Below are 16,954 nucleotides of genomic sequence, written 5' to 3'. Positions count from 1 at the left end.
GTTTGGATAGTTGAAGGAAGCGAAAGTTTCTTCGGTTGACTTTAAGCCTTTGGGATGGTGGAGAATGTGGAAAATGTGGAAAAGCGAAGAAATTTCGGAAGCACGTTCCCGTGTGAGAAATATGTGTGGAAGATTTGAAAAAGTACATTTCAACGCTTTGATAACAGGTTCTTTGCTGACGACCTCCGATTTGCATAGAAACATTCAAGATGAGTATCTCTGAACAAGATATATTTAATTTATTCATTTGGATCATACTTAGTGGCAAAACCATCAAAAAACCTGTAGTAGAAGATATTTTTTCCCAATACGTTTAGTTAGTGTTGAATGTTCAAAGATCGCAAGCCACCGAGAGCACTTCATTTAGTAATTTTAAAATGCTTCCCGTCTCAGGGCAGCCAAACCCTTCTCGAAAAGCTTCTCAAAACGCCCCGTTGAGTGATCACTTCAATCTTCGATGAAGTGGAAAGTCGTCGAGAATGCTCGCTACTGCCACCGACAGAATTGAAATAAAGTTTCAAACCTACCTAGAAGGTAACTTTTTTTTCTATCATTAATGTCTCTCTTACTTTTATTCCACAAAACCTCTTTGTCATTTTGCCAGTGTCGTTTGATGAAATAGCACATTTCGCCGGCTAACGAAGGAGATGAAGATGATGGATGTGCATCTGCTCTGTCTGAGCTTCCATTGACTGCATTTGTCAGCCACAGTCTAGCTAGGATGACGTTGTAGACACAGCCAGGTCCTTCAAAATCTTCAACAGAACAAGCAGAGTGCTTGCTAGGAAATTGCGTTGTTGTAACATTTGAAAAGAACACAAACTTTACATCCCCTTTCCGTCGGACGGATTCTGCGGACAGAAAACTTGTGAAGTAGGAAGGTAAGCTTCAATCAGCTTTGCACTTATCGAATCCGTTCTTATCTCGGAACAGCATTCTGTCACGTTTCTAAATACTTTTATGTCAAAGACGAACTGTTCGTTCAATGAAGGGTTTTTACTGTTTATATTTTCATCAAGAATATGGAAAGATGTGAAATTCTTTATTTACTTATTTGATTTGACTTACATCCTTGTCCACCGACTCTTATTGAATATCTCGTGTTAATTTTGCCGATTTCTCAAGTTGTCAATCTCAACGAATTTTCGTCGTTTTTAAACTATCTTTATAAAGGTATGTATTTGTTTTTCTCAAAATGTTAATAAAAACATCAAAGCTTCTGATAATGAAATTAGAAGATATCGAAAACGATGATAGATTGCGAGAAACTCGAGACAAATTCAATCAATCAATTGTGTACCTACTACTTATTTTCAATCATGTTTGCATTGCTAAGATTCGTTAGATAAGAGCTTATCGGGGAAACCAATTGATGCTTCTTGAATGGTTTTCCCCAACTGGGTTCTCTGATAAAGTTAGTTCAAATAATTAAACAAACTGTTAGGGCAAGTATAAGCAACATAAAGTTTGTGTCAATACATTGAACAATGGGAAAATATTTAATAATAACCCCGAAAATTTCGAAGACGCAGTTATAGTGACCTGAAATACATTATGAGATATTTTCTCGGAAATTCGAATCTGCTATCACACTTGACCGGAGTCGTTTTAAATATGTGTTATTTGCCCTTTCTTACCCAGCAATAAAACAAGCATTACTTCGTTAAGGGGGGGGGGAGTAGCGTCTAACACTTTCAAAAAATCGATTTTTTAATTTTTTTATTTTCTTATTGTAAAAAAATTCAACAATGTTGTGTCAAATTTTCAAGTCAATTGAAGCAAAACTGTAGAAATTATAGGTCTTTATCTCCTCCTATCTAATACTGCAAGAAAGCAAGAGCAGAAACTTCAAACGCGTTTTTCTCGAAAGCACATTTTTAAAGTCCGTGGACATCGTCATTTGAAAACTACTTATCCGATTCTTTTCAAATTTGGAACATATTTTCTACATATAAAATACCAGACCCCAACGCCTTTCTTTTTTTTTTACTTTGGGGAGATTTTACAGATAAAAAATGGCGGATCTTGCTCGGATTTTTTGATTTCAGATGATTCTGCGCTGAAATAAAGTGTCCACCGCAAATCCTGTTTTCTTAAAGGCATCCTCGAAAGTGCTCTGTCACCGGCTCATTTTTCAATATTTTTCTACGAAAAAATTACTAAATGTTCTTTTAACAATGCTTTGTATAATGCAAAAAAATTTAATACATTTGTTTAAACGATAGCTCTAGAAAAAAATCGTGAAAATGGTGTTTTTTTTTAACCGTTAGACCCTACCCCCCCCTCCCCCTCCCTTAACCAAGTTATATTTAATCGTTTATGGTTTGTATAGTTCATTATATACAATAACATTTTGTAAATCGAATAGAAAGATCAATAAAGTTGTTTTGAATCGCAGTAGAATTGTGTAAAGCTCAATATTCAATCCCACTGTACAAGCAATCTTTCATGCTTGCGATCTATGATGACATATTATTTACATGAAAGGTCGTACAGTAATTGTAAGAATATCGTATAATGGAATTTAAACAATCTATTCGTACTTGTCATTCAAAGTCGCTTATTGAGATAAACTTAATCGGTAAATAATTGTTAATGATGCCATTCCTATGCTAAGTAATATCGTAATCAGCTTATGTCAACAATTGCAAAAATTGGAAATTCTTGACGAATTTTGTTGCAAAAATAAAGGCTGTTTTGATTAAGAATAAAAATGAAACAAGTGGCACATGCAGTCGGCGTTTGCAAAAAAATTGGCGACGCTTCAAAAAATCCGGTTCTGTGATAAACGAATCCATAAAATCATATGCTGCTTATTAGACATCTCCGACAGAAAAAGATTTACTATTGCCCCACGAAGTGTCCTATTAAACTGAGTTGATTTGGGGTTATTTTTGAATTTCTCAAACCCTGGGGTCTGAAAAGCTTCGTTTTGGTCCAAAACTCATCCATGATTTTTTGCAGAATTTTTGAGTATCGTTTACATGAGTAAATTAGAAATTTTAGGGTTGTATGGGAAAATTGATTTTTTCGTACTGAAAAATCAACATCGTTTTTGTTTCTTCTGTGGAACCAAGCCTGCTTATGGTTTTCGTGCCAATTTATGAATTCTTGTAAGGAAATTTTTCGCTGAACAACTTTGTCGAAAATCATAACTTCGAATCTTTTTAGACGGAAAAGTTATTAGCTGTTTAACAGGTGTATGTCTTTTGACATTGATAAACAATAAATTCAATTTATAACACTGCTTGTGCCACGCGAGGTACAGGCGGCGGCAACGTTACACGATTTGTCTATGTATCGTGTGACCAACATCTTTTAAACAAGTCTTGGTGATTCTCGTTTTTAAGCTTTTTTTTCCTCAGATTTATGCTTTTTTTGCCTTGAGGGCATAGGAGATGAAAGCTCAAATCTGAAGAAAAAAGCTTAAATCTGTCAAAAAAGGGGAAATCTGAGGGGAAATCTGAGGGATGTGCTCCATACGGTTTGAATAGCGTTGCCGCCGCCTGGCGAGGTACTGCATGAAAAGTGGTCATGCAATATCTCGCTAGGCACCCAGCAGTGGTGTCAATTGAATTTACTGTTTATCAATGCCAAAAGACATACACCTGTTAAACAGCTAATAGCTTTTTTGTCTAAAGAGATACGAAGTTATGTTATTCAACAAAGTTGTTCAGCGAAAAATTTCCTTACAAGAATTTATAAATTGGCACGAAAACCATAAGCATAAGCATAAGCATATTAAATTTTCCCATAAAAACCTAAAAGTTCAAATTTACTCTTGTAAACGTTACTTAAAAATTCTGCAAAAATTCATGGTTGATTGTTGGACCCAAACGGAGCTTTTAAGACCCCAGGGTTTGAGAAATTCAAAAATGACCCCAAATCGACTCAGTCTAGTGTTCCATGGCATCTATGTATTGCAGATTGTCGAATCGTTTAACGATACAGTAAATAGCTAGTTAAAATCGCACAGCGCTGAATACTATTATTGGTTATAATAGAATCGTCTATGAGATTCTTTAAAGTTGTAAATCAAAAAACGGCATCTTTAAATAGATTTGGAGTCCGAAATGATGGAGTCAGTGGTATTTTATACGATCAACTGATTTTTAAACGGAACTCTAAAATGTACATGAACAAATTTGTTTGATTGTATCAACATGAAATGGCGCAGAGGAAGTATCGAAGGACAGGGATCGGAACGTTGTGAGTTCGAGACTGAGGGAAAAAGAGACACATCAAGTTGTATATGGTTCAATTTGTTTTCGCAGTAAACATTAAATTCTATTGTATTTATGTTCACGGCGATTCATAGTAAAAGCGTAATAAGGAAAAAATATAATTGCTTTGGGATACAGTAACAATAAATTGTATAAAATGGTGAAGAAAGTTGTACAAACCTCAGGCTACCTGCAAAAAGATCATTGTAATCAAATTGTAAGACAGGCAATAGAAAGTTTAAAGTTGTACAATCCGAAGATTTTGTGCAAAGCAAAGTTGCAAATTGTTGAAAACGCAATCCAAAGTATATTTTCAAGGTTAGCAAAATTTGGTCCGTATATTGCCTCCACTTTGGTACGTACAGGCTCATATAGAATATTCTATACAACTTTTTCAGGTTGTACAAAAGAATGTATATCTTAGGAACAACTGAAATATACACACCAAAATGTTCACTGGGTATTCGCTGGTTAACTTCAATATGCTATGGACCTTGCACTAGCAGACACATAATAGGATTCAAACACTGAAATTTGTTTGTAATAGGGTTTCTCATTAGTTTTGTCGTCCATCATAAATCATCTGTCTCATAGCCTCGATACCGGCTATTAGAATATATTGACAGTTCTGCACGAACACCACCTTAACAGGAGGCCTCGGCCGTTTTTGAGCAGGGTGCCTGATAAACGCGATTTTCCGGTTCTTATATCAACAAAATAGCCCTGTGGAAAGCGATGCACAGATATATAAATTTTATAAATTTTATAAATTTTATAAATTTTATAAATTTTATAAATTTTATAAATTTTATAAATTTTATAAATTTTATAAATTTTATAAATTTTATAAATTTTATAAATTTTATAAATTTTATAAATTTTATAAATTTTATAAATTTTATAAATTTTATAAATTTTATAAATTTTATAAATTTTATAAATTTTATAAATTTTATAAATTTTATAAATTTTATAAATTTTATAAATTTTATAAATTTTATAAATTTCATAAATTTTATAAATTTTATAAATTTTATAAATTTTATAAATTTTATAAATTTTATAAATTTTATAAATTTTATAAATTTTATAAATTTTATAAATTTTATAAATTTTATAAATTTTATAAATTTTATAAATTTTATAAATTTTATAAATTTTATAAATTTTATAAATTTTATAAATTTTTATAAATTTTATAAATTTTATAAATTTTATAAATTTTATAAATTTTATAAATTTTATGAATTTTATAAATTTTATAAATTTTATAAATTTTATGAATTATATAAATTTTATAAATTTTATAAATTTTATAAATTTTATAAATTTTATAAATTTTATAAATTTTATAAATTTTATAAATTTTATAAATTTTATAAATTTTATAAATTTTATAAATTTTATAAATTTTATAAATTTTATAAATTTTATAAATTTTATAAATTTTATAAATTTTATAAATTTAATAAATTTTATAAATTTTATAAATTTTATAAATTTAATAAATTTTATAAATTTTATAAATTTTATAAATTTTATAAATTTTATAAATTTTATAAATTTTATAAATTTTATAAATTTTATAAATTTTATAAATTTTATAAATTTTATAAATTTTATAAATTTTATAAATGTTATAAATTTTAAAAATTTAATAAATTTTATTAATTTAATAAATTTTTTAAATTTAATAAATTTTATAAATTTTATAAATTTTATAAATTTTATAAATTTTATAAATTTTCTAAATTTTATAAATTTTATAAATTTTATAAATTTAATAAATTTTATAAATTTTATAAATTTTATAAATTTTATAAATTTTATAAATTTTGTAAATTTTATAAATTTTATAAATTTTATAAATTTTATAAATTTTATAAATTTTATAAATTTTAAAAATTTTGTAAATTTTATAAATTTTATAAATTTTATAGATTTTATAAATTTTGTAAATTTTGACCATTTTGTCCATTTGGATAGTTTTGTCAATTTTGTAAATTAAGTCAATCTAGGCTATTTTGTCAATTTAGCCTAGGTAATCAATTTAGTAAATTTAGTAAATTCAGTCAATTTAGTCAGTTAAATCAATTTTGTCAATTGTCTATATTTGGACAATTTTGCAATTTTGTCAATTTTGTCAATTTCGCAACTTTGTCAACATAGATTTTTTTTTCATTTCTGACGTATAGTCAATTTTGAAATTTTTGTCAATTTTGTCAATTATGTCTATCTACTTTTTCATTTGTCTCATTTTTTTCTATCGTAATTTGTCAGTATTAAACTTTATATGAAATGCTATCTAATAAAAGATATTAAATTATAGACAAAGAGATTAATAATTGTAATGATGATGACATTATCCAATTGAATTGAAAAACGATTATATGTCAGTTATTTCATAGGAAAAGGACATTTGGAACGGAAAGTGGAATTGAATGATGCAAAAACTTATACTCCACAATATTTAAAATATTTATTTTTGATTTTTGTCTTTAACTTGTCAGGATAAATGCTACTGCTAGATGAGTTGATCCTAGTATCACATTATTTTTTCCAATAAGATTCTATTTTCCCTACCCAGCATGAGAGCAACAGTGGTATCATTTTTTTTTCGAAAGGGCGTGCGGCCAAATGTTAAGAAATCGAATTATCAGCTGGGTGAAAAAGTACTGTTTGAAGACCTATATTTTAAACCTAATTACTTTCAACGCGATTTTCTCAAAACAGCTTTCGCCCTTTACTAAAATGAATCAACATAGAAATCAAAGTTTTTAGCATACCTTTCAGGGGCATTCTTACTTGTATACTAGTAAGAATGTCCCTGAGAGGTACGCTAAAATTTTGTGATTTCTGTCATTTTTATCATTTTTGTCAATTTTTAATTTTTTTTCAATTTTGTTTTTTTTGCCAATTCTGTATAATCAAGTTTTTCAATTTTCTAATTCATCAATATTGACAATATGTTTTATCAATTTTGTTTATTCAATTTTGTCCAATCTTGTCAATTTGGCCAAAATGGTCAATTTGGACAGTTTTTTTTCTGTTTCATCAATTTGGCCAATATGTTCTGTAAATTTGGTCAATTTTTTCAATTATCTCAATTTTTCAATTATGCCAATTTTTCAATTTTGTCAACTTTGTCAATTTATTTCAATTTTATTAATAGGGTCAAATTGATGAAACAGAAAAAAAAACCATCCAAATTGACAATTTTGGCCAAATTGACAAAATTGATAAAACATATTGTCAATATTGATGAAAAAGAAAACTTAATAAAATGATTATACAAAATTGGCAAAAAATAAAAAAAATAACAAAATTGAAAAAAATGACAAAAATGACAAAACTGACGAAAATGTAAAATTTAAATCAATAATCATCAAAATGCATTAAAATATTATGTGTGCGCTTGATAACAGTGAAATTGCTGTTTGAATCACGGATCACTTTGTTTGCAAGCCAAACATAAAAATTTTTGGTAACTAGCTCAACCCAATTGCCCCTTAAATGTCTACCAGTAAGATTGCCCCTGATAGTTATGCTAAAAACTTTGATTTCTATGTTGGTTCATTTTTGTAAAGGGCGAAAGCTGTTTCGAGAAAATAGGGAACATAGAATCTTATTGGAAGAAAATAATGAGATACTGGGTATGCCAACGATTGACGCGCAACGAAAGGTCGATTTTTGAAAAGGGCACATTTTTTGCCATATTTGCAAAATTTGTCAGGTTTGTAAAATTTATCAAGTTTGTGAATGTTGTCATTTTTATTTTGTATTTTTTATCAGTTTTGTCAACTATGTAAGTTTCGTCCAATTTGTAATTTTTGACGATTTTAACAATCATGTCATTTTTGTAATTATAGACTATTTTGAAATGTTTGTAAATTATGTCAGTTTTGTAAATTTGTATAATTTTTTTCTATATTGATTCTGTCAATTTTGCATATTTTGAAAACTTTTTCAGTTGTTTGATTTATATTCATTTTATCTATCCAGTTTTGCCAAATTTGTAAATGTTATCATTTATGTCAAGCCATTCAAAATTGTTCAATTTAAGCAAATTTTTGTCAATTTTTGCCATATTTGCGAAATTTATCAGGTTTGTTAAAACATGATAAAAGTTTGTAAATGTTGTGAATTTTGTAATTTTTATCAATTTTGTCAATTGTGTAAATTTGGTCCACTTTGTAATTTAAGAAAATTTAAACAATTATGTCATTTTTGTTGTAATTGACTATTTTGTCATTTTTGTCAATTATTTCAGTTTTGTAAATTTGTTTTGTAAATCGTCTAGCGCTGGATTGCATCTAAATTTTTGGATTTTGATTTGAATTTTAAAACTCACTATAAGACCCGATTTTTTCAAAATTAAGTTTTAAATCAGAAATACTTAAAAGTCCAGAGAATTCAACATCTTGAAATTAACGCGTCTGTACAAAAAAATCACTTTTAACTTTAAAACAGTTGATAAAATTAAATTGGGTGAAACCTTTTGTTGATGCATTTTCGTTGGAACAGGTTTTTTTTTATTTGAGTAGGGCCAATAGATAGCGTCAATTTTTTAAATAGGATTTGATAAGATGTTCCGAAATTTCAAAAGCGTTTTTTTTTTGTTCCGAGCTAACTGATAGTTTCGTTTTTATGAAATGTTACGCTAGGTTTGTTTACATTTGGCGCGTTCGCCCTTTTTCAAACTTACTACAAAACTATCTGACAGATTCCCGCTTGCGTTGTAGTATCAAAGCCAGCCATCGCTGCAGAAGAATGCGGTGTTGAACGCTACACCCATCGATTGAATATGGTAAGTTCGGGGTTGTACCTCTTTAAGAAAATCCATATTAACATTATATAGTTTTGGAACCTCGGCTCTAATTTTTTTTAAACCGGTTCGCTTAACACTGATCTGATACAAAAGATAAATTTAAATTCAATGCTAGAAATTTTATAAAACTCTTCTACTCCTTCCTCTCGCTCGGTTTTGTCGTCATCAAGACATCATGACTGGGAGTGAAGGTTGTAACTTTTACCACTATCACAGCGAGCGCGCCCATCGTGTATATGACGTCATGTATAATTTGACGTCATATATACGATAATCTTGATTTTAGTGGTCGCTGGTTGTGGCTAGCAAGCCAAATTGACACGTTTTTTTGAGTGATGATTTGATGATAATTACTATGAAAATTTATTTTTCTAACTATTTTGTTTTTTTCCTTTCTTTTATACATTGAAGAGGGAAAAAAATCCATTTTTTGAGATAAAAATCATTTTTATTGTACTGCCCAGTTTCGCAAAAACGCGTGGACAAAGTTCACAAAAAATCACACTAATACACACTGACATCGACAAAACTCGTCAAGCTGATTCGATAGGTACCTATAAAGATATATCTAAGACCCACAATAAATGATCTCCCAAATCGACCGATAACTAAACCTTTCTGAAAGAAAGGCAAAAAAAATAATGAAAAGGGAATGTTATATCGGGGAAATATATCGCATTCCGATTATTCATTTAGAATCGAAAGATTTTTTTTATTTTTTGGTTTAGATTAAGAAGATAAAACCAATTCTATTGCATACATGTTTCTGTTAATAAAAAAAAATCTATTTGTGCCCTTTCAAAATTTTGATCTGGAGCTGTCAAAATGCTGTCGTCCGAACATATTTTTATCACTTTTTTTGTTTAGTTTTTTTTATATGTTTTTCGGAAACTTAAAGATATGTCACAAGTGTCTAAGGCATAAATCCAAGTCCATTATCAGAGTAAATGGACATTTATTGTTAGCCTTTTATTTCTTTTTGGAGCACTGGCACTTCGAAAACGCTTTGTAAACATGAACTATTTTAAAAAATTCATTAATTATAAACATTTAAATAGAGATTTTTGTCATGGCAATAACAATACCATATTTTAATACGAATCGTCGAAAAACCCCATTTTTTGCCAAAATCATTTCCACGTAAATATTCTTTTCCTTAACCATTAAATACTCTTGACAGGCTGCTAAGGACAGGAACTAAGCTTTATATGTATGCGGATCATAAGGTCTGAAAAATAATGTTTATTCTTAATCTTAAAAAAGCAAACAGAGAATACAAACTAAGATAAAAATTCATCACCGAGACCGAAGAATCTGTATCATATTTGGATTTTTGGTTTTCAATGTCTCAATTGCTCAATGTCAAAACTGATACCTACGAATGTTTATCATAGATTCAATGGAAAATTTTATCCATTTCCGCACTCTTAGTCATACCAAAACAACGCTCCATCGGCTCCATGCCCTACACTAAATCAACATTTCCGAACGTAATTTTCTGGGAAAATACTAATACAAGCTTGGTTCCTTCAAGAATGAAACTTCGAGGGTATGATTTAACGGATTGCAGCGACACATTCTACACAATCGTCTGACTATCTCTGTTGAAGCTTATCTATACGATACGACGCCGAAACATGCTCACACCCCACTTGGAATAGCGTTCATTGAAAGCAAACCTTGCTAGCTTCGGTTATCAATTGGCAGAAAAAGGTCACTCCATTAGTAGATAGAGTGCTCGCTTTCCGTACGAATCGGCGGGAAATCATTGACACTACTCAGTCTGGGTGGTATCCATTTTTATTAGGTTTATTTTTCGGGGTTCCCATTCCGCCCTTCCGGCCGTGACCTGATCCAGTTCCTGTTCCATTTCGAGGCTTGGGGCTAATTAGACAACCGTGATAATGCGAAAACTAGTGCCTCGACCCAAACATGTTAGTGTTATTAGTGCGAAAGCTAAGAGAGAGATAAAACCTTGACAACGACGGCATGGCGTCGTCGGATAGAAATATAAACACACTGATTTCTCACTCTTTGGCTAACCAATGATTGTTTTTTCTTGTTAATGTTTTGCAGATGGCACACCTCCAGCAGTACCGGCACCGGTTGGAATCCATGAGCGACCATTGCAGTGGACCATCACACAAATCGGACAGCTCGGACGGATCGGCCTCGGAAATATGCGAAGTCATCCAGGAGTGGTCCCTGGACAATTCGGAATCACACTCGTTGCCGAGTCAGAATTCCGGCAGTGGCAGCAGTTCCGGAAGTAGTAGCAGTAGCAGCGGAAGTAGCTCGACCAGCAGTAACAGTCATAGTCATAGTCATCACCACCATCACCATCATCATCATCATCATCTGCACCAAAGTCTGCACCAGCAGCGGCAGCATCAGATTCAGCAGCAACTGGCCAACAACGGGAACTTTATCAACGAAGATGACGACGAAGACGATACCGGGCCTGGGGGATTGGACCAGGTAGACTATGTAGTGAGCGGGGGAGGAGGACCCGGGAAGCTCGATGTGATTAGCCTGGACAACGGCATGATAACCGAATACGAGCGAGCTCAGGTGGAAAGCTTCTTCAGCGGACTGGGAACGCAGGTGAGTTTAATGGCTCTGTATTGTTCTTATTAGCTGTCTTACTAACTTAAACTAAGTACAAGTGAGAATATGAGTCAGAAGATACAATGCACGCTTGGAGTAAATCGTGCTGGCTGAATGGGTTCTTGGGAACAGCATGAAATCATCCGTTATTACTTAATTAAACGGGTTGAATACAATAAGCAGGGTGACGTTCAATACAAACAGTAAAACCAGCAGGTGCCTATAAATCATTCACCATTGCTGAATAGTTAACAAAAACTTCAATTCATTATCACAAACAACTTTTGTTCTACAAAAAACTATATCGTTGAGGATAAATTTTCGGATTGTTCTGGAAATATTATGAAACCACAGGGGGTAAGGTACTAAAATATTGTACAGACCGTGTAAACCGCTGCAAAAATTGACTTCCATAGGTTTTCTTGCATGGAAGAAAAAAATATTGCATATTGAATCATGTAGGAAATCCAAACAAACTTGAAATAAATTTTTCCTCTAGCTATAGGTTTTGCTTATTCTTAAGCTTCCTGTTCTGCTTGTATAAGAAGTAGCTCAGTATTTCATGCAACCAAGTTATAACCACTTCATGTTGACAAATCTGAATCCATTGAAAAGTAGGGTGGGTGAACCTAATTTTGCTATATTTTGTGAAAGGTTTTTAGATTTGATATAAGTAGGCCAAATCTTTAATTCTTAGACATACAATTTTTTAGCAACTAAGTTCCACCCTTTTTTTCTGAACTCTTTTATGGTTTAAAAAAATCATTTCAAACTTAAATCTACGAAAAATATCAATTTTTTAAAGTGTGTCGATGTTCCTAATTTGGCACTAATTGTTTCTAATGTTAACATATGAGGAACAATGTATCCACGTACACAATATTACACTATTTGCTCCTGATTTTGCGAATGGGTCTGTTTTTTTTTATAATTTAATGAGAATAATCTCAAAACTGAATACCTTTTAATAACTTTTATAACGTTTAAGGAATATTAATAGAGAAATGAGGACTATTAAAACCCTTCATAATATTCTTTTACGCTAGTTTTGAAGAAAGTATTGGATGTTGAGCTTATTAAAAATCAAACTTTACCTTTTCCAATGGATACATTTATTATGTTTCTGTTAAGTTCGTGTGTACAGGTCGAAGGTTCAAGGAAGAAGAGAGTTGAGTCTAACATGAAGTGCTGATGATAGCGACGAATGACTACCAGTGTTGCCAGTTATACTGATTTTTTTGCTCTTAACGTATTTAAATGTAGTTTATTGTGGATGACATATTGTACTGAACATACTCCCCCCGCGCGAATGTTTACTGCTCTATAGGAAGAAGGCATAACTTAGCAATAGATCTTTTAGTTAAACCTTTTATAGTTTTGAGAGCAACAACTCTCACTCGACCATCTGGTCCAGGATAAACCTCAGTTATACGACCAGTGAGCCATACACATGGAGGAAGATTATCTTCCTTGATCAAACATAACTGCCCGACTAGAAGATCAGGTTCTTGATTCGCCATCCTTTTAGTACGCTGTTGTAGATTGTTAAGATACTCTTGTCTCCATCGGCGCCAAAATAGTTGTACATTTTTCTGTATAAGTTGTAATCTGGATAATGGTTTCGACGGAGCCAATAAAAAATCTTCGTCAGGCATTGATATCATTGGTTCCCCGATGAGAAAATGTCCCGGTGTCAATGGACACGGATCCTGAATATCCATAGACATAGGGGAGATCGGCCTCGAATTGAGACATCCTTCAATTTGTTTCAAAAGTGTTAGCATTTCTTCATAAGTTGGTGTCGTGGCTCCCAAAACTCTTTTGATGTGAAATTCAACACTTTTTATCCCTGCTTCCCAAATGCCACCAAACGAGGGTGAACGCGGAGGAATAAATTTCCATTCGATTTCCTCCATGGTGCAATAAGATTGGATATCGGGTTCTACTTGTTCACGGAATGTTCTCATTAACTCTTTAATTTCAGTTTTGGACCCGGTGAAGTTTGTTGCATTGTCACAGTATATGGTGGAACAGCGACCACGCACTCCTGCAAATCTTCTTAATGCGGCTATAAAGGATGCGCTCGACAAGCCGGTTACGAGTTCTAAATGTATTGCACGAGTTCGGAGACAAATGAAGAGTGCGAAATATGCCTTGATGGTCTTCTGCGTACGTACGAAGTTTTCTTTGATGTTGAACGGTCCCCCGAAATCTACTCCATATACTTTAAAAGGTCTACCGGGATTAATTCGGTCCTCGGGAATTCGACCCATGATTTGTTTGACCGGTTTGGGATTGCTACGGAAACAAGTTACGCACTGATGGATGATCTTACGCACAAAACTTTTCCCGTTCAGAATCCAATATCTCAAACGAACTGTATAAAGTAATGCCTGTGGGCCAGCATGCAAGGTAGATACATGGTAATCTCTCACTAGCATTGTAGAAAGGTTGGATTTTGACGGAAGTATAATAGGGTGCCGTTGGTCGTATGATACTCCTGCAGCTTGTATGCGTCCTCCAACTCTTATGATACCTAATTTATCGAGGAACGGGTCTAAAGTAAGCAAAGAGCTGTGAGTAGTAACTTGTTTGTTTAATTTTAAACAACGCAATTCCTTGCTGAAATGCTCATTTTGAACCACCTTAATGATATTGTTAACAGCTTGTCTTATCTACAATACAAAAAGGACTGAATTAGTAAACACAAATTTAAAAATGATAAATTAGTGACCTCTTGTACATTTAAATGGCCTATAATGCGTTCCTCTGGTTTACGTTTGCAGTTCTGAGCAAATCTAAGAACATATGCGACGACTCGTTTTAGTTTATTGATACTCGAATAGTTCTTAATACCGAAAATATCAGATTCTTGTTTCACATCTTGTACATCAGTAGTGATGGAAGGGGCAGCGTACGTTGATAATTCATACGGCCAAGCATTATTGTGATCTTTGAGGAATGTTGGACCTGTCCACCAAATAGGTGTTTGCAATAATTTTGAAACAGACGTCCCTCTCGAGATTAAATCTGCCGGATTATCTTTTGATCTTACGTGATGCCATTTTACAGGTCTAGATTTGTCTCTTATCTTTGTAACACGGTTCATAATGAACGCTGGCCATTGTTTCACTGGGTTATTGATCCATTCCAGCACTACCATTGAGTCTGTCCAATAGTGGACACTTTGAACTTCAAAATTTAACTCGCTTAAAACTTTGTCCATGTGTTCCATTAGTAACGTAGCAGCTCTTAGCTCTGAACGTGGTATGGTAACATCTTCTGGTTTGCATTTTTTACCGCTTGGTGTGACTCTTGACTTAGCACTTAGGAGTCCAATCTGTGTTCCGATTTCGGTGGTAGCTCGAATATAAATAGCTGATCCATATGCTCGCTTGGCAGCATCCGAAAATCCGTGCAACTCAATAAACTTCCCAGAGGAGCGAATGTACCTTGGAATTGAAATGGAACTTATGTTGACAAGTTGGTGGCAAAATCTTTTCCATTCAAAAATTATAGAATCTGGCAATTTATCATCCCAATTTAACTTTTCTGACCATATGTCTTGCATAAGGATTTTTCCAACAATAACGATTGGACTCAGTAATCCGAGGGGATCGAATATTTTCTGCACCTCCGACAGCACTAATCTTTTTGTTGGTATAGTATCCACATTAACTTGGCAATTGAATGTGAAGTTGTCTTTCAGTGTATTCCAATTTATTCCCAGAATTTTTGTTTGTATATTTTCTGCAGTGTTTTCGACTACCGCCTGTTTGTTGGATGCCCATTTGTGAAGTTCGAATCCACCACTAGCCAAAATCGTAGTCAGCTGATTTCTAATTTGTATTAATTTACTTTCGCTGTTGTGACCAGTCAATATGTCGTCCATATAACAATCTTTGAGTAGAGCTTGGGAAGTTTCCGGGTATTTGTTTTGAAATTCAATGGCAAGTTGCTGCAAGCACCTCGCAGCGGTATACGGAGCAGAACAAGTACCGTAAGTGACCGTATTCAGTCGGTATGTTTCGACCCTTTCGACCAATGAGAATCGCCAGTATATAAGCTGAAATTTACGGTCTTCTTCGTTGACTATTATTTGGCGGAACATTTTTTGGATGTTGCCAGTTAAAACATATGCCTGACATCTAAATCTCAAAAGTATGCTGCTTAAGTCACTTTGAATTGTGGGACCCGTTTGCAAAACATCATTTAAAGAGAGACCGCTAGAAGTGACTGCAGATCCATTGAAAACGGTCCGCATTTTGGTGGTGCTGCTGTCGAGTTTAAACACAGGATGGTGCGGAAAATAGAAATGAGGACTATCGTGGCTAATGTCTTTCTTATCAATCCTTTCCATATGGCCTAGATCGAGATATGTTTGCATAAAGGTATTGTATTGCTGATGTAATTTTGGATCCCTTTGAAATCTTTCTTCTAGTTTCAGGTATTTGTCTAAAGCAAATGTTCGAGAATCACCTAGGCGTATTTTCGATTCTCTTAGTGGTAATCTCACTGCAAACCTGCCACTTGGATCTCTGAATGTTGTACTGGCAAATAAGCTTTCGACAGCCATTTCCTCTTCACTCCACGATCTTGTGAGGGCGGTTGCAGTATTACTGATAAACTCAGATACTTGTTGATGGGCAACCATTCTTGAAGTAGATCCGCCCACAATCCATCCTAGACGAGTTTTTTGCAGAAGTGGAAGGTTGGTACCTATTTGTTTACTACCGTTTTGCAGAACATTCATCACCATGGAGACTCAAAATAAAATATCAATTGGTGCAGATACATTGAACTCGGGATCTCCTAAATTTACGTCAGATAGATCCCAATCGTCCGTTCGAATGTCGGTCTGTGGGATTGGATCTGTTATCGAGTTGGTAATAAACACCGAGATTGATTGGCAGTAATTAGCGAATCTGCTTTTAAAACTGATTGTGGCCTTTTCCCGTATCAAGCTGCCTGTTTGACCGAACCCTTTTACTGTCATATGAGCTGGTGTGGTAGTTATTCCAGCACGTAACACGAAAGACTTTGTAGCAAAATTGGATTGTGATCCAGTGTCCAGTAAGACTCTGCCTTGTACGGTTTTATTTCCGATTAGTACCAATATAGTGGCAGTAGGGATCATAACATCTGTTTGTGAATGACTACACCCTGTTGGCTTTTCTGTAAGATTTATTATTGAACAAGAAAAATAAGAAAAAACAATACAATATAAACAAATTTACTCACGACGATTATCCTTGTGGATAGATGTGTGGTGTTTTTTGTTGCATTTTCGGCATCC

At 33.0% G+C, this 16,954-nt stretch overlaps 1 protein-coding gene across 3 annotated transcripts in view; it reads left to right on the top strand.

Annotated features, from left to right (window-relative positions):
• Positions 1–16,954, top strand: part of LOC129742336 (uncharacterized) — a 390,821-nt gene that overhangs the window by 342,702 nt on the left and 31,165 nt on the right. For 2 of the 3 annotated variants that reach the window (XM_055734229.1, XM_055734228.1), the window contains one exon: positions 11,128–11,655. In XM_055734229.1, coding sequence (XP_055590204.1) covers positions 11,128–11,655 — 528 coding nt within the window. Of the gene's footprint in view, positions 1–10,793; positions 10,986–11,127; positions 11,656–16,954 lie in introns of those variants that run through there. The other variant, XM_055734227.1, reaches the window with a different exon arrangement.

The sequence above is a fragment of the Uranotaenia lowii genome, chromosome 2 (assembly GCF_029784155.1).
Source record: "Uranotaenia lowii strain MFRU-FL chromosome 2, ASM2978415v1, whole genome shotgun sequence".
Lineage (NCBI taxonomy): Eukaryota > Metazoa > Arthropoda > Insecta > Diptera > Culicidae > Uranotaenia > Uranotaenia lowii.
This window is presented reverse-complemented; position numbering and strand designations above follow the sequence as displayed.